The sequence below is a fragment of the Sorghum bicolor genome, chromosome 10 (assembly GCF_000003195.3).
Source record: "Sorghum bicolor cultivar BTx623 chromosome 10, Sorghum_bicolor_NCBIv3, whole genome shotgun sequence".
In the NCBI taxonomy this organism is placed as follows: Eukaryota; Viridiplantae; Streptophyta; class Magnoliopsida; order Poales; family Poaceae; genus Sorghum; species Sorghum bicolor.
The window spans coordinates 48,235,796-48,253,133 of NC_012879.2; the positions used below are offsets into that span (position 1 = coordinate 48,235,796).

At 42.4% G+C, this 17,338-nt stretch overlaps 2 protein-coding genes across 3 annotated transcripts; one reads left to right on the forward strand and one right to left on the reverse strand.

Moving 5' to 3' along the window:
* Positions 1,288-4,918, forward strand: LOC8073072 (protein BZR1 homolog 3). The gene is made up of 2 exons (XM_002437087.2): positions 1,288-1,865; positions 3,469-4,918. The coding sequence occupies exons 1-2, from the start codon at positions 1,620-1,622 to the stop codon at positions 4,291-4,293; spliced, it is 1,071 nt and encodes a 356-aa protein (XP_002437132.1). The 5' UTR covers positions 1,288-1,619; the 3' UTR covers positions 4,294-4,918.
* Positions 7,542-12,427, reverse strand: LOC8076695. 2 transcript variants are annotated; one of them, XM_002438502.2, is made up of 5 exons: positions 12,038-12,422; positions 10,414-11,280; positions 9,347-9,547; positions 9,068-9,263; positions 7,542-7,953 (listed from the first exon to the last, which is right to left on the reverse strand). In XM_002438502.2, exons 1-5 carry the CDS (start codon positions 12,194-12,196, stop codon positions 7,772-7,774), a joined length of 1,605 nt encoding a protein of 534 aa, XP_002438547.1. In that variant the 5' UTR covers positions 12,197-12,422; the 3' UTR covers positions 7,542-7,771. The 2 variants fall into 2 exon arrangements, with proteins under 2 accessions (XP_002438547.1, XP_021305911.1); XM_021450236.1 differs by lacking the exon at positions 7,542-7,953 and adding an exon at positions 7,960-8,608 and having other exon boundaries at positions 12,038-12,427.

Here is a 17,338-nt window from a genome sequence, read left to right on the forward strand (position 1 = left end):
GCTGCTGTTCCTACTACTAACCCCGGTATACCATCACAACCGGAAGGATTAGAATCTGTAAATCTTGTAGACATGTTTGATGCAGGTAATTGGAGTAACCCCGTCACTGAATTTTCTACTGACCGTCTGCCGGTCAAGAGAGGCGATCCAGGACGCCCCGTCATCCCGATCTCCATCGGCATGGTGGATGTCACAGAAGCACTCTGCGACTTTGGCTCTAGTGTCAACATTATACCCAGGGTACTCTATGAAAAATTCTTTACATATCCTCGCGCTAGTAGCTACGGAGTAGTACTATCATCAACAAATGCCAGTGCGTGTATACGTAGTATTTTCTTTGGCAACACAAAACCGGGAAGAAAGTTTTAATTTTATACTCGTAGCAGTACCGATGCGACAAACACACTCACGTACCGATGTTGTACCACACGCATGCATCATCGAGCTGGCCGCTGGCCGCGGCCGCTGCCGCTGCGGCGCCCGGATTCACGCACGAAACGCCCGGAAACGCACCCGCGCAAAGCCGTGCGAACGGACGCGCAGACGGGACGGTGCGGTGCGCCGGTGCGAACATGCTTGCAGGCGCCCGCGACACCACCGCTGCTGCACCGGCGTCGTTTCGTGGCGAGCGTCGTGACCAGCAGCAACGTGCCGTGGCCTCCAGTCCCGGCCGCCGCGGATCCCGAGGCCGTTTCACCCGCCGCGTGGGGTCCCTCCACTGGCACGCGCCACCAAAGCCGTCCCCACCCCCGAACCGTCCCTGTCCCGAGGGACGCCCCGGCCCGGGTGCGTCTACTACCGGTCGGAGCACGCACCTCTGCGTGCGAATGGTTCGGTTCGTAGTCACGTGGGCCGTGGCCGGTGTGGCCGGCCGCTCGGCCGCGATCCGGCTCGCGCCGCCTCGTCCGCGAGACCGCGACGCGAACCCACCCACCCGGCTGGGCGGGCGTGATGATTGCGCTCTGACGAGACGGCGGCTGTCTAGGCCCCCACCACCACTCATCCCGTTTGACCACCAGGCGCCGACTGGGCCCCGCGCGTCAGGGACCGAGCCACGTCGTACTTTGCAAAAGCTGGCCCACCCCCGACCCGCTCCTTGGTGTAACCGTCTCCGTCTCCCTCCCTGCCCCGGGCCGACGAGAATACCGTCTCTGCCCCTGCCGATTACTTCCACCGGGGCCCGTTGCCAGGGCAAAACTGGAAGGCGCCGCTGGTAAAAGAGTGAGCCCGCTAACGTAAAAACTCCTGGAGTGTGGCATCACCCACCGTTACAGCTCAGCTGAGCTCCGCCACCACCCTCACTCACTCAGCCAGCCAGCGTTACAATAGGAAGGAGGAGGAGGAGGGAGGGAGCGGCGGGAGGCAGTAGCAGGCTAGCAGCAGCAGCAGTCACAGCAGAGCAGCGGCGGCTGCGTTCAGACTACCACTACCAGTTCCTCCTCCTCCGCCGGTTCCTACCCCTGCTCCTGCTCTGCTCTGCTCCTTCTCCTCCCCCCAAATTCCACACCTCAAATAATAAACAAATCAAAGCAAGCAAAGGCGAGCAAGGAACCGCGGGTGTGTGTGTGTGTGCAGCCCCGGCAGGGCAGATCCGCGAGATCCGGCGCTCGGGGGCGCCGATGACGAGCGGCGCCGGGGGAGCCGCCGCCGGGATCGGGGGCACCAGGGTGCCCACGTGGAGGGAGCGCGAGAACAACCGCCGCAGGGAGCGCCGGCGCCGCGCGATCGCCGCCAAGATCTTCGCCGGACTCAGGGCCTACGGCAACTACAACCTCCCCAAGCACTGCGACAACAACGAGGTGCTCAAGGCGCTCTGCAACGAGGCCGGCTGGACCGTCGAGCCCGACGGCACCACCTACCGCAAGGTAACTCACCACCCATCCATCCATCCCTTGCTTCGGTGCTGCTTGCTTCCTTGCTCCGCCGGCCTGCCGGCCGACCAGCCTCTCCACGGCTTCGCTTCGGTTCCGTTCCTGCTTTGCGCGTCGATGAGTAGCTTGCTTTCGCTTTTGCTTTGGTTGCTCCGTACAATTGCATGCAGTCGTGCCTGCGGCTGCTGCGATCTGAGCAGCGCTACAGCAGCGTGTTTGCTTTGGTTGTTTCGGCTAGACGAGACGAGACGAGTCTCGCCGGAGACGCTTCCTCGGTTTTGCTGAGACTTGAGGCAGGGAACGACGGCGCACTGCTCTGTTTAACAACTTCCCAAAGCAATGCAGCGATTTCGTTGGTTCGGTGGACCGATCTTGTGATGCTCCTGCTCTCGCGTGCACTCCCATATATATTGATTCCGTTGGATTTGGAGCTGTCTTTACTTGCTTTGACCTCTGTTTTTGTCCTGGTGCTATGTTAGGCTGTTTTTGTTGTCGGGCCAGGGAAACGGGAGCTGCTTGATTTACAGCCAGCGGGAAATGCAATGCGGGTGGGTTAATCTGCTGGGCAAGCTCTAGAATTAGGATTTCAAAAAATGAAGCCTTTTTTTAAAATTAGGAGAAGGGAAATGCTGCTTTCCTTTTTGGCACTCGCTCAAGGCAATTCTTTTGGGGATGCCATGCAGCATGCTTTCTTCCCGCTAGTGCTTTTGTTGTTCCTTCCTAGTATGACCAAAAGAAAAATCTAATACCTCATCTGAAGATTTTTGTCAGCTATCACATTTCTCTTGGTCCCTGAGGGAAGGAGGGTGGTTCAGTTTAGATTGGGATTCAATTCGGTAAAAATGCGTGCTACATTTCACGTCCAGGCTCTGATGCTGAAAAAAAGCAGTTATCAGAAAAGCACAAAGCATAGTTCAACATGTTTTTTTTTGCCATGTGCACATGTAGCCAGCCACTGCTCTCAGAAACCAAAAGCAATAGTTTTTCACTTTGCTTTTGAGGATTGTGCCAAAGGACTTTGGTAACGTGAGACTTTCAAATTTGGGTTCCATACCGTGGGTTGGTTCATTGGTTGCCTTTGTTCTATGCAGTATGCAACTCTTGTGTTTACTCATTATTTTGTAATCAATGCCGCCCGAGGTGTACTTTGCTGTAGTAGTGTAGTAAGTACATTAGCTTCAGCTGTAACCTACTTTGAAGTTGGTTTTACATGCTTTTCTGTTACTTCTGTCAATTGATTGCAGTCAATTGAACAATTTGAGGAGTTTTATTTGATTTATCACATATAGAGGAAAGTAAATGTATCTGTAAGTTGGCATCTGAGAAATTTGAACTGCAGAGCATTCCAATTGATTAATCCAAATCTTCTGTATAATTTTTGAACTTCCTTGGGTGTAGCATTTCGTTTACAAAAAGGTGAACAGGAAAGTAACTGATTTCATTGGCAGTTATTGTGGTTCATTAAACTTGGCATTGCTTTCTGTTCAGTGCCTGCACTAGTTTTCTGCTTTACAACAATTCTCAGTGTGCTTAATGTTTTTTTGGATAGCAAAAATTGCATAGTTGATTGTAAGTAATGAATTTCTTCTTGATTCAGGGATGTAAACCTCTGGCAACAGAACGGCCTGATCCAATTGGAAGGTCGGCATCACCAAGCCCTTGCTCTTCATATCAACCCAGTCCACGAGCTTCATACAATCCAAGCCCTGCATCCTCTTCGTTTCCAAGCTCTGGATCCTCCTCTCACATTACTCTTGGTGGGAACAACTTCATGGGTGGTGTCGAGGGCAACTCTCTTATCCCATGGCTAAAGAACCTTTCCTCGAGTTCCTCATTTGCCTCCTCCTCCAAGTTCCCACAGCTTCACCATCTCTACTTCAACGGTGGTTCCATCAGTGCACCGGTAACACCTCCATCCAGCTCTCCAACTCGCACACCTCGCATCAAGACTGACTGGGAGAATCCAAGTGTTCAGCCACCATGGGCTGGGGCAAATTATGCTTCTCTTCCCAACTCCCAACCGCCGAGCCCTGGGCATCACCAGGTTGCTCCAGACCCAGCATGGCTAGCTGGGTTTCAGATATCATCTGCTGGTCCTTCATCTCCAACATACAGCCTTGTGGCACCGAATCCTTTTGGCATTTTCAAGGAGACCATCGCCAGCACCTCAAGAATGTGTACCCCTGGACAGAGTGGAACATGTTCTCCTGTAATGGGTGGTGTGCCAATCCATCACGATGTCCAGATGGTTGATGGTGCCCCAGATGATTTCGCCTTTGGGAGCAGCAGCAACGGCAACAACGAATCACCTGGTCTTGTGAAGGCATGGGAGGGGGAACGGATACACGAGGAGTGCGCCTCGGACGAGCATGAGCTGGAGCTCACCCTTGGGAGCTCGAAGACTCGTGCAGATCCCTCCTGATCATGCTACAAGAGTCAAGTCTTCACCTGGGTTTTTACTTTCATCTTTATTCGGACGGCACTCTTCTATTTTATGAGTTCAGTGTTTGTAGAAAGAGAGAAGGGATTCAGAGATCTTATCACAGTCCTCTGGAGATGATATCCATCCTCTTTCAAGGATCTGAACTTATTCTAGCCTAAGCAAATTGTTAACTTATTTATTTCATTTTTTCTTCATTTCTTTTTTGTCTCCCTCAAGAAATGAAAAGGAAAAAAAATGCAAGGGAAAAGAGTGCTTGCAGGGGACCTTAGACAGGTCGGAGAACTGGTCATCCGTCAGCAGTAGCTGAGATCCCTGTGGCATTCATGTGCCCTTGTAAATTAGCTCCAGTTGTCCTTGATATGACTATTATCGTTGTACTTGTGTCGAAAGTGTGTACATTGTATGGATCATTCATTGGTTCTGTCGTGCCTTTGCTGATTAAACTGTTTAGTTCAGGTGGTTCCAATTTGTAGGGGATAAGGGTTTTGCTACCATATTCTACCATGCTTTTCTTGTCATATCAAAATTCCAGGGAAGATACGCCGCATGTAGTCTAAACCTGTGTAATTGCTTCTGTGGTAGGTTGGATTCACATTTTGATGCAGATTAACTGAATCACTCATGATACTTCACCTGGACTTTCTTGCAGAAGTGTTGTTGCAGTTGCAGCAGTGACCTCAATTAACGCAGCCATCTTTTATATACAATAATAGAAGGGACATGACAATTCTTGTCAAAGAGAAAAGCAAGAAATTCTAAAAAGTAAAAAAGATATTGAGTCATTATCTTAGTTTTTTTCCTATGATTTATTACATTTCTATTTTTCTACAAGGTATATTGTCTCCTTATGCTCATATAAACTCGCAGCACATGTTGCCGGGCATATTCCTTACCAAAGCAGTGTTGCATCAGGCAGGCTGCTTAGTGCCTGCTTGATTGTATGCAAGTATTATTTTTTATTTTTTTAAAAGAAACATGCCAGGCACAAAAAAAAAGACTGTCTAGAACAATGGTTATCCTCGTATGAATTTATTTCACATTGCCCAGTTGCTCCTGATCAATTTTTTTCCTGACAAAAATTCCCTCTCTCTCTTTCTGCTGTCAATTGGTGTATTTTTTTTCCTTGTTGACAGTCTTTTTTTAGATCAAAGGTCTTAGACCCTGCCTATATTGAAAGCAACAGAGTAGTTACTGGGGTTACCAGTTTACAACACTGCCTAGTGTGCTCTCAGAGTCTCAGGAACCATCAATTTAACAAACAGAAAACTAAACAAAGCACGCCCAAGTGCAGACTTCATCCGATTCAAAAAAAAAGGTGCAGACTTCATCACCCTCCCTTCCGTGCTTCAAGTGCATTTCATCAACTTGAGAGCCTCCGCCTTCATCATCTTCAGAAGTGTTGGAATATAAGTGAAATGCTGACCTCTCCCCATCAGCTGAAGCTTTTGGGTTGAACTGATTGGTGCATGCAACTCAATATGGTATCAAAGCCAAAGGTCTCGAGTTCGAATCCTAATTAGCGGAATTAAATAAAATAATTGCTGCTCGCTCATATTCCACGTCTGAGGCCTGAGGGAGCCTCCACGTGAGGGAGAGTGTTGGAATATAAGTGAATTGCCCACCTCTCCCCATCAGCTTAAGCTTTAGGTTGAACTGGTTGGTGCATGTAACTCAATAAGAAGTAACACCTCCGCTACGCTCTTGTCCTCCTCCTTTGTAACTACCTGCCACTGGTTCAAAAAACCATATGCTTTATAAGCTAGGTGGTTTCTGGATTATTTTAGAGAACACAAGTTCATCTCTTTTTTCCATAAAGCCCAACTTATGGCTGCTAAAATCAATCATCTAGTTGTGAGGTGGTTAGCTGTTTCCTCCTTTCCACAGAATTTGCAGAATGTCAAACCATACCAATTTCTTTTGCAGAGTTGATCTGTCTGTATTCTATCATTGCAGGCCATCCATAGAAAAAATTGTACCTTGAGTGGTATCTTTACTGTCCACATCTCCATCATCCTTGCATCCAGGACTCCACCAAAGTAATTAATCTGTAGATGCTTCTAATTGTGAATTTACCTGTCTTCTCTAATTTTCAAGTCACCTGGTCGTCCCCCTCAGTAAAGTTATTCTCCTGAAGTCTCACAACATATTTCTCCATTCCTTGTTGTCTTTCCCTAAAATTCCTTCTATATGATAAGTTCCACTCTCTATTTGCAGCCACCTCCACTGTGTTTTTCTGATCTAGACAGATTCTATATAAATGTGGGAACACTCACCCAAATGTCATTCCAAAATCTTGTTTGTTTCCCACATTTTACTAAGTTAACCTTGCCTCTTTCATACTAATCCTTAACTGCATGAAGGACTTACCAAAACTGGGAACCCCCTCTACTATTGCTTTGGCTGAAACCTTTACCTCTTGAGTAGTACTGTATTTCTTTCTAAACAGGCCATGCACATATTCTCTTCTCAACTCTCCAACTTGTATGTTAAAAAAAAACTCTCTCCAATTTGTAGATTCACTTGCATAATAAGGCTGTATTCATATCCATTGTATCACATTTATTCAGTGATGAAGGGCTTGCTTTCAGCATGCCAAATCAGGATCTGAATTGCACGGTATCAATGAAGAAAAAGCAGCGTTCTTGCAGGCTGTCCAACACGAATTCACGATGGGTTATTGGCGTGCAGATGAACTTGCAAGAATGGCTGTCATGTGCAATGTACACAAAAAATAAAGTTTTGCTACGGCCATAAAATCGCGTGTCACTAGACATTAATGCCATTGTCATGCAGGAAAGATTCATGCTCTTGTACGTTACTGCCAGATTCAATCAAGCTTTCAGATCCTTGCTACATCCATCTTGTTCCCCATCCCCTCTCTGCAGACGGACACTTCGGGCACAAAGTACTTCGAGGAAGATTTATGCATTAGCAACATCTCATCTCCAGAAATGGGGATGGTACAACTGGATTCGGAGTTACTCCATCCATCCCAAATTATAAATCATTCTTAGAATCTTGAAAAGTCAAAATATTTCAAGTTTGACTAAAATTATAAAAATAAGTACAAAGATTTATGACACTAAATAGATAAAGAACCTAATGATACTTAGTTGTTATCATAAATGTTATTGTCTTATGATATAAATTTGATCAAACTTGAGGTGGTTTGACTATCCAAGGTTCTTTAAATGACTTATAATTTGGGATGGAGGGAGTAAATTTGATAACACTTGAACAAATGGATTTCTTTTCATTTCTCACGAGAATTGTAACCATATTTACAGCATTTACAGAGTGGTTTGCGGTTCCAAATACATCTGTTTGATGTAAAACAATGGATGGTCAGGTGACACTTGCATCATCACCAATAAAGAAGGCAAATCAATCACCCAGAAATAATTCAATTCACCAGGCTATACTGCATGTCAGAAACTAAAGAGAGGACTCAGGAGGTTCACTTGTTGATCTTATCAAATAATACAGATAAAGCTTTGTATAGAGTTGCGGCAGCAGGCGGTTTTGGCAGCGAGCCAAGAAGGATTTCTGAGGCCTTGATTGGACCACCATAAAACCGGGCATTTACCGAGTCTCGAGTGGATACCACACTTCCATTGAGTGCACAGCCCACAAAGGCACCTGCCAGAGAAACAAAGAAACTGATAGTGACAAAAAAGCAAAGCTATTGAAACATCAATGTCAGATCACTAATAGACTTAAAAGCAGATCCTGACATCAACAGTACATATTTAGCAATCAAAACAAAAGCTGAAAAGACATGTGTTGAGCTCAACTATAATATAATTAATTAATGAAACTGTATGAACTAATGCTGCAAGAACGAAGATGCCAAATGATGCTGAGTTTTGATCCACTGTAGCACTCACTATATACGCCTTGGACTGATGTGTGGTTCAACTGACTGACAGAAGCAAATGCTGATTTTTTTTGAGATTATCTGAATGTACTACCTTGAAGCAGCTAGCTGCGATACCAAACCATCATGTTTCATTTTATTCAACTGACTGGAAATTGAAGCTCTGTATAATCTCTTATTAGCCGCCATAAGCAACAGAAACCACATGGCTACACTACAAACGTTGGAAATATTTGTTTAAGAGCATTCACAAACTACTTCCTAGTACAACGGCTGAAGTCTAATTATAATATTCAAATTCTGTGAGTACACAGGATTTGACCTTGTAGTGTTTGATTGTTGGTGAAAACTGGTCCAAAGCAGTTCTCTCCCAGAAACATGTTGCTTGGACAAAAACTCACCACTAAACAGATAGTGCTGGTAAGAAGATAAATGAAATTAGCACAACGTGCAACTCTTTTAACATTGTTTTTTTACTGGAAGTGTTTGATTGTTTGATGACAAGAGATTCACTCTCAGAAACGTGCTGCTTGGGACAAAACTCACCAGTAAACAGACAGAGCTCATTGGAAAATAACAAAAAAAGTTTGAGAGCGGAAAATAACAAAATTAGTGCAACCAGTAACTCTTAAAATTAATTTTTACTGCATATTTTTTGTTCACCATTGTGAAGTAACTACAAATATGCACAGATTAATGTGTCAACCAAGGACCTTGAAACTTTTCACTAATGACCAAACTAATTGGTATTCAATATCCTGTCAGGATTTCTTTTAATTACTGACTGGTGAACAGTTTGAGGAACAATAGAAGAGTACTTTCCATAGAGCAATGTGGCAAAATCTGAAAAAAGGTGGAAAATTCATTAAACCATACCTTTGCTACAACTGTATGTGTAACAGGCAGCATAACCACCATCACCAGCACGGAAATCAGCCTCTGCTGCTCGTCCAAAATGACCAGCAGAAGCACTAATACCAGCCCCAATTGACATGTGTGCATTTCCACTGAAAGTTTTAATGGCATCTGTGTTCCTAAGAACAATGATGTAGTCAGCCAACTCACCTCCAGCCTGAAAGGTACAAAATACAGACATATTCCAAGTGTTAGGAGGTCTTAGTTATAACAAAAACACAAGCTTGATGAGAAGGTTACCTGAACTCCATATCCAAGACCACAAGTAGAGATGGCAGAAGGAGGGGACCAAGAACCATCACCTCTCCGAGCAACCACCAATCCAGTACCGATTTTGTATGTAAGCATCATGCCAACCTTTACCTCAGTGATGATTGCAAGCCCTTTTGCTTGTCTGAGAATTGAATCAGGGATCGACTTCTCAGGTTTCAGCTCTCCCACCTGAATATCGCAAGCATAGAACATTTTGTGATTACGTCCTTATTAACAGCAAAGGACTGACTGAACAAGAAGCATGTGGCTGAAAAAAAGAAGAGGAAATAATTGAAAGAGTAAACTTTATTGTGGTCCTCAGATTTTGAAAAGCATATGACTAGCTTCTAAATAGAACCACAAATTGTAAAGGCAATGCTGATCTAAGCTACGCAGTACTGCAAGTGTATTATAAATGGGAAATTGGATTTTAAATGGCCTAATCATGGTATTGACAAATGCAGAAAAATAACCAGTTCATTTCCAAGGCAGTTTGCACGATATGTTACACATGTCAGATCACTTTTTGTGTCCTAAAGTCGAGCAACAATTTTCTGCGTAAAAGACAATTGATGAACAATAATGTTTAACATTTGGAACAACTTCTCACATATATACAAGGTGCCTTGGTAAGCTAGGAACTGTGCTACAAGTTTGTAGAGAAAAATGATGTCAAATATACTTGGCAAGCATGAAGGCCACAATCTAATTATACTTTTTGAGAAACATGAATGGCACAAGTTACCCAATTGATATAAGTATTTAAATGGATTAACTTGGATACAATTCAACATAATTCATGCAGCATCACAATTTTAGTTTGGATCTGGTAGAGTAGTAGATTACTTCAAGAGTTTAAGCAGGGCTGGAGATTTATAGAACTGCAATAAGATTAACATCTAGTCTAGCTAATTAATGCTCGTAGCATCAGATAACCATTAGTTGAGCAGAAAATGTGTTTTTAGGAAGAACCAAGGCACAGGAACAAACGCTTTCTAGGAAAAACAGTGAAATGATTAACAACAGTAGGAATTAAAAGTGTTGGGTATGAATACCTTACAATAGCCATGTATGGAATTTGCAGCTTTGTAGATCTCATACTCCATTCTGACTGCCCATGGGATGTTTATCCATGACCTCAAGGTGCTTAGGTCTGTCAAGTCTTGAGTTGGAAGTTGACAAGCACGACTGAATCGATTCATCAAATAAGGCTGAATACACTCAAGACGCACTCCACAAACATCACAGACCCTTTGAGGATCTGAGGTCATGAACTTTGGGGGCATCAAGCTTCTACCCTTTGAACAACCACCACAAAATATGCCACCACAAAATCGGCAATGATGGCGAGTGCAAATTATTGGATGGAAACGTGCTCCGCAAAGCATACAAGAAGGGGAAGCACTATCAGGCAACCACTTTGCTGGTTCTGTCTCAAGGAGAGCATGTTCAGAACCAGCACTGACATCTTCAAGTGTTTGGGCCTTATCCTTCAAAGCCTCTTCAAGGAAAAAATCCGAGATCATGGACATGCCATATGTCCCTAAATCAAATGATGCAATGGATAATACTTTATCCTTCCCTGCAACAACCATCTCAGAGAGCACATCCCACATTGTCATCTCCAAATTTTCTTCGTCAATATCCCACTTATCTTCTTCCTCTAGGAAGCCCGCACTATTGTAACCAAAGCCCTTTTGCCACTCATCGTGATCATGTTTTGTCATTGGTGGAACAGAAGGAGGCACCCATATGATGCCTGTTTGTTCACAAGAAGGAAAACCATCATAGTCGTTTTCTCCAGATTCCTTCACAGTGGTCATCTCACCGCTGAACTCATCAGAATTGACAACACCAAGCCTTTCTTCCTTGAAAGCTTCAGGAGGAGGATCCCTAGCACCCTCCTCAAATATATGGGGGCCCTGATTTTCGCAATAAACCATAACCTTAAATAATTTGGGTGATGACACGTACATACATATAGCTGTTTGGACGCGTAACTAAATTACATAATCTAAGCTAACTGAACAGTCACTTTATTTTATCATATTTGACAATTTATATGTTCTACTAAGAAAAAGTGCAAGATGACAAAATCCTACTACTTAAGTTGTCAATTGCTAGGTCATCAAATATTTTGGTTCAGTAGACCAACCATTCTGATAATAATAAATGAAAAAACAGAGCTGTAGTTTTATAACATTACAAGCTAAATGAGGTAGGGGGGCACATTTGGAAGATATAGGTATTTCTAAAGTTCACTTTTCGATGCTAAAACATCAATCAAATAAGAAAGTGCAGAGGTTGTCCAGATGGGATAAGAAAGTGCAGAGGTAGTCCAGACACCGATCATGGGTCAGGACATTGGAATGCACTGCTTGGCAAACTTGCATCTTTTGTATCAAGGGAATGGAGAATTAAATAAAACGGCTATATTCTCTTGCTTCCATACCATAAACCTGCGTGACTGCACATTAACCAGCAACCTAGCTGCTCAAACTTAACAAGCAGAAACCCAAAAGCTCCCACCTTTTCCACCACATGCTCCGCCCCCCTGAACCCTAAGCGCGCTTCACCAGTGTACTAGGAAGAAACCATCACGCGGATATATATTCCAATCTACCGGGGAGGGAGGGAAACTCAGTATCAGATGAATCGAGAAGGGAGTGCTTCGATTACCGCTTCCGGGGATGGGGATGGAGACGCGTCGGGTTCGTCGTCCCACATCACCGGCGCGTCGCAAACCCCGGCCTCCTCCTCGCCGGCGGCGGCTGGGACCTGCGGGGGCTCCAGGTCGTACGGCTCGATCGGAGGGTAGAGGCGATCCGTTCCCGCCATGTCGGCAGTACACGGCGGCTCCAATCCAGGTCGCTCGAATCCCGGGGGGAGTTGGGGAGGATCAGCAATCGGGAACTGCTTCAATACTGTTTCGTGAAGAAAGGGGACGATGGAAGGTCTAAACTGGCGACGAGATAGGAAGAGGAACAGGAGAGGAGAGGAAGACGGGAGGAACAAGTTAAAATTTCGTGGTATACATACAGGCAGACTTGGGCATCTTATCTTAGTATATACTAGTATAGCATAAAAAATTTGTATATAATATATAAATAAGAGGAGCCTTGACTAATACTAATACAACTAATAATATATAAGTATATAGTATAAGATTTCGAGTTGCTGTTGATGCACAAATACACCCTCGACACGCACACGCTTACTTGCTTATGGCGCAAAAGAAAAAAAAAACATTTTTTATTTTGGAAAAATTCATTGAAAATACTAATACAACTCGAGGTAGCTATGGCCTGCTTGAGACCGCGAGCGAGGTAATCATGGCGCTTGAATATAGATCTACTCATCAGGAGAGAAACAACTTGTTATTCTTTCACTGCTTCATCTTTCAGAATTAGCATAAAAAATTATCATGCGCATACACACTCTGATTCATAGGACAATATGTCACCGATTGGCATATTAAGTATCCAGGTAAAGATGCAAGATTTACCAAGACAAAGACAACAGTCATGATCTCAGAAATATTCAAAGTTACAAGGATAAATTATGTCTGTATCTTTAGCAATCTGCTTCTCATAGGAACGTAGCACTCCATGTTATCACTCAATATATCAAAGTGTGCCATTTCATTGCAAAGAAAAAACATTTTTTTATCTCGGAAAAAACATTGAAATACTAATACAACTCGAGGTAGCTATGAATCTAAATAAATCTATAACTAAGTTATTTAGTGCTTATGCTTGTTAAATCTAAATAAATCTGTAACTAAATTACAAATTATCTAATGAGTATGAAATTTTTACTACAGTGCAAGCATACAATAATTAGGCCCCACAAAAAAGTTATCACAATTGGACTATAGAAATTGCAGTTATGAATTATTCTAATTAATTACAGAAAAAATATATTAAAATCTACAGCAAAGTTTTTATACTAAAGCATACCATATTGTATATTTGCTGTGTAGATCTACTCATATGGAGTCCAACAAATTAGATGTTCCATTTTATGATTTTTTTTATAAATTACTATGATTTTCAAATATTCAGCCGAAAGAAACAAAAAAGAAAAAAAACAAAATCATCTTCAAAACCGTCTATAACTTGGGCCAAGGAAGTAAAACGCACAGTTTCAAAAGTGCATGATTTTGAAGTTCAGAGAGAAAAAGTGAACTTTTGCAAAAAATTAAAGAAGAAAAAGTAGATTTTTTCATATTGGAAATAGAAGTAGTAGTCCGTAGCCCAAATTCTCAATTGTTGGGTACCCAAAAATAGTAGTATACCGCAGCTCAAAACTGGTAGACCGCAGCCCACCACTATTCCCCTCGCCGGAAGCCGACCACTAATTTTTTTTGTGGCCTACACTTTGCTCCCGCGCATGGGCTGATGATTTTTTCTCTCCCGCGTGTGGGCCGGCCTGCTCCGCAGCTCGCGCGCACTTGCTCGTGATTCGTGAAGTCGTAATCCGCCTGGCTTGTGCTCGCTAGGCATGATCCACATACGGCACGGACGCCGCTCCGCTCTCTACTCGTGAGATGTTTGCGAGACATATGAGTAGGGATGAAAACGGATCGGATACGGACGAATATCACTGATATCATATTTGTTTTTATATTTTTGTTCGGATTCGGATTCGAATACAGATAATGTCAACCATGTCGGATAAGATATGATTGGATGTCGACATCACAAATATACGATTTAAGTATTCGGATACAGATACGGTATCAGATGTTGAATATTCGAACTCGGATACGGACAGATCTGAACCCCTCTAAACGAATTCGGTCTCGAATATGGTCGGAAAATATCCGTACCGTTTTCATCCCTACATATGAGTCAGGGGCGGATTACCATGGGGTACAACATCTAGTATATATCCTTTAATAACATGTATATGTATAATATATTGTTATATACAATTGTTAGTCTGCTCAGCCCACAAAGAAGACAGTGAATGCACACAAAGAAGACGGTGAATGCACACAAAGAAGAAAAAATATATTAGAGTAATAAGGTCTTTTTTAGATCCATTTTTTTTGATTTTGTGTATCTATAGTATTTTTATTTTTATTTAAAAATTATTGTCTAATCATGGACTAACTAGACTCAAAAAATTCATCTAGGGATTTCCACGCAAACTGTGCAATTAGTTTTGTTTTCGTTTATATTTAATGCTTCATGCATGTGCTGTAAGATTCGATGTGATAAAAAATTTTGAAAAGTTTTTGGTTTTTGGGTGAACTAAACAGGACCTAGCTAGGCAAACATGTCTACGTGTTGTACTAGGACGTATAATTTATTATTTTTTTAGAGGATACAATTTTATTGTCCAATACTCATTCCAATAGCAAACATGTTCATATGTCGCAATAGAACATTACATGGTCATCTAGAACAACTTCAACAGCTTAGAGGCTATTTAAAATTTATATAGTAAAAATTATGTGCTATTTGATTTTGTAAAATAGAAAATTGGCCATTCTTTAATTTTCAGTGGTTATATATAGCCAACCACAAACACTTGCTAATTGATTTTGTAAAATAGCAAAGCTGTTGTAGATCTCTTCTTTTTTGAGAAGTTTTCTATTTTACAAAATAGCTAAATAATAAAATTTAGCTACTAATTTTAGCTAAGCTGTTGGAGTTGCTCTAGCTATCTTTGTTTGTTTTTAACTGGACCAACCTTATTTCAGTTAAATATCAAGGCCAATAATTAAATGCATTGCAATAAAGTATTAACCTCACATTATACCATTATATCCACCTATTTGTGAGCCTGACAAATATGAAAAACAAGCTACACATCCGTGCATGCTGAGTCACAACTCGTATAAAGTTGGGCTCTATTAGTAGGGCATGACATTGTATCGTGTATTGCAATGGAAAAAAAATATATGGTAAATATAAGAAGGAACAAAAGTGTGTATATGACACAGTGATAATTCATGTAAATGGAAATGCGGCAATTTTCTAACACGGGAATCTATGCCACATGAATTGGGAAAATGTTGATATTTACTACCGTCATCAAAAAAAATAGAGATAAACCCTACTCCTAGTAACAACACCAGAAATACACGGTATTTAATTAACTTGTCAAATAGCAACTAGCCACTTCCTTAATTATTAATATTCCTAAATATGAAGTAGGTTGTCATCCCTAATTATATTGTTAGGAATTTATAGATACTATTGTGACTAGGCAGAAATAAAGATATGAATATAATTGTAAACTAAATGAGTTCTGCAAGCGAACAGATAATTATACCGTTGTAGCATTTTACCTAGAGAAGTATCCAGGTTGTCGATTTATATTTATACCACTAGGAAGGCTAAGGGTTAAACTATATCTATTATATTGATAAGAATGAATAACTGATATTACCTAATTCCTATACTCTACTCATAAAAGACAGAGGTCACAAGATAAATAATGATAAATAATAGTGATAGCATAATCATCAAGTATCATAAATAAGGATAATCATCAGAGCATCTACTAGTCATAATAATAGTTAGCCAATGGATAACTTAGGGAGTTGGATCTAAGGTAATGTTATAACTACGACAATGAATAACTCTAATTAGTGCAATTACATCTACAAATCATCGTTAAGTCAACCCTATACCATAATTACATATAAAAAGGCATCAACTAGTGAGGGTTTTAAGACGCAACCGTCACCTCCTTCGCGACCGTGCCCATGCTAGCCCAACGTACGGAGGGTGGACTACAGAGGAACCAACACAACTGTCACCTACGCGGAATACCACACGACCCGACACGTCAGGGGGCACTCACAGACAAACAAGATATCTAGACACCATGTCTACATGCTGTCTATCATCTACCCAAAGATCGATTAGGTAAACGCTATACGAGCAATTACATGAATTCAATAAGATCAAACGAACTATTCTAGATGTATAATCAAAGTAGACAATGACTAATGTAATTAAGAACATATGAATCTATTAAGAATAAAGTCTCCCTAATATACGATGAAATACTATAAAGTAGAACTAGAACTATTACCGAACTCTTTCGCTCCAGACCAACGCTAGGGGCTCCAGATCCCGATGAAGAACTAGATCTCCTCTGCTTCTAATCTAACTAACTAGAACTATGAACTAGAAGGCTCTTGATGAACTTGAAGGCGCTTGATGCTTGATGGCTTGAGGCCTTGATGAATAATGAGGTTGTGTCTCCAGGGGGGGTCTGCCCACGTATTTATAATCCGGTGGGAGTCACGCGCGCCGTCAGATCAAACCTACTTAACCAAGGGTCAAGATGACTCCTCAAAGACGGTGGAGGAAGCTTCCGGAAGGGGGGCACCAAACCCTAGAGCAGGGGGCTAGCCGGTGCTAGGGTGGGGCCGGCCGGCCCCACCTGGTGGCGGCTGGTCCTCCCCTCGTGTCGGGTGTCTTCCAAAGTATTCCTGAACCCTCTCGCGCTGTTTCCCATGGTGGATATGTTTCCGTGTTTGATTTGCACTGGAGTCCCTATTTTACGGCTTTCCTGAAATTCACCCTGGAAAATACAGAATATACAAAACTCGTGGAAATTGTTAGTTTAAACCCTATACTAGTGTGTATTCATGATCTCCTTCAGGTTTAAAGTAATAATAAAAGTTGACGTTATCGACCGTCAACAACTCCCCCAAGCTTACCTTTTTGCTAGTCCCTTAGCAAAGTGAGCCTAAGCAGTATATGTAAGAGTTGCTATAATGTTTTCATTCTTTCCTAGTACACATGCTCCCACACAAAGATTCTCCTCCGGATTAGTCAATACTTGCTCTAATCTTCAAACTTACCCGTTTTACCTTTAACCATGGGGCTCTGTAGCTTTCGCATGAGTCTTGAGCAATCAGAAGATAGAACAATTAGGTCAAGCACTATGTCTCAAACTCTTTACAGAACCATTATTCTGGAGTTTTTTTATAAGTTTTCACAATAAAACTCA

Coding starts and splice junctions, on each gene's coding strand:
- LOC8076695 (XM_002438502.2), bottom strand. CDS start 12,196: ATGGCGGGAACGGATCGCCTCTACCCTCCGATCGAGCCGTACGACCTG. Junction 11,281..12,037: donor CATCCCCATCCCCGGAAGCG/GTAATCGAAGCA, acceptor TGCGAAAATCAG/GGCCCCCATATATTTGAGGA. Junction 9,548..10,413: donor CCATACATGGCTATTGTAAG/GTATTCATACCC, acceptor TGCGATATTCAG/GTGGGAGAGCTGAAACCTGA.
- LOC8073072 (XM_002437087.2), top strand. CDS start 1,620: ATGACGAGCGGCGCCGGGGGAGCCGCCGCCGGGATCGGGGGCACCAGG. Junction 1,866..3,468: donor ACGGCACCACCTACCGCAAG/GTAACTCACCAC, acceptor TTCTTGATTCAG/GGATGTAAACCTCTGGCAAC.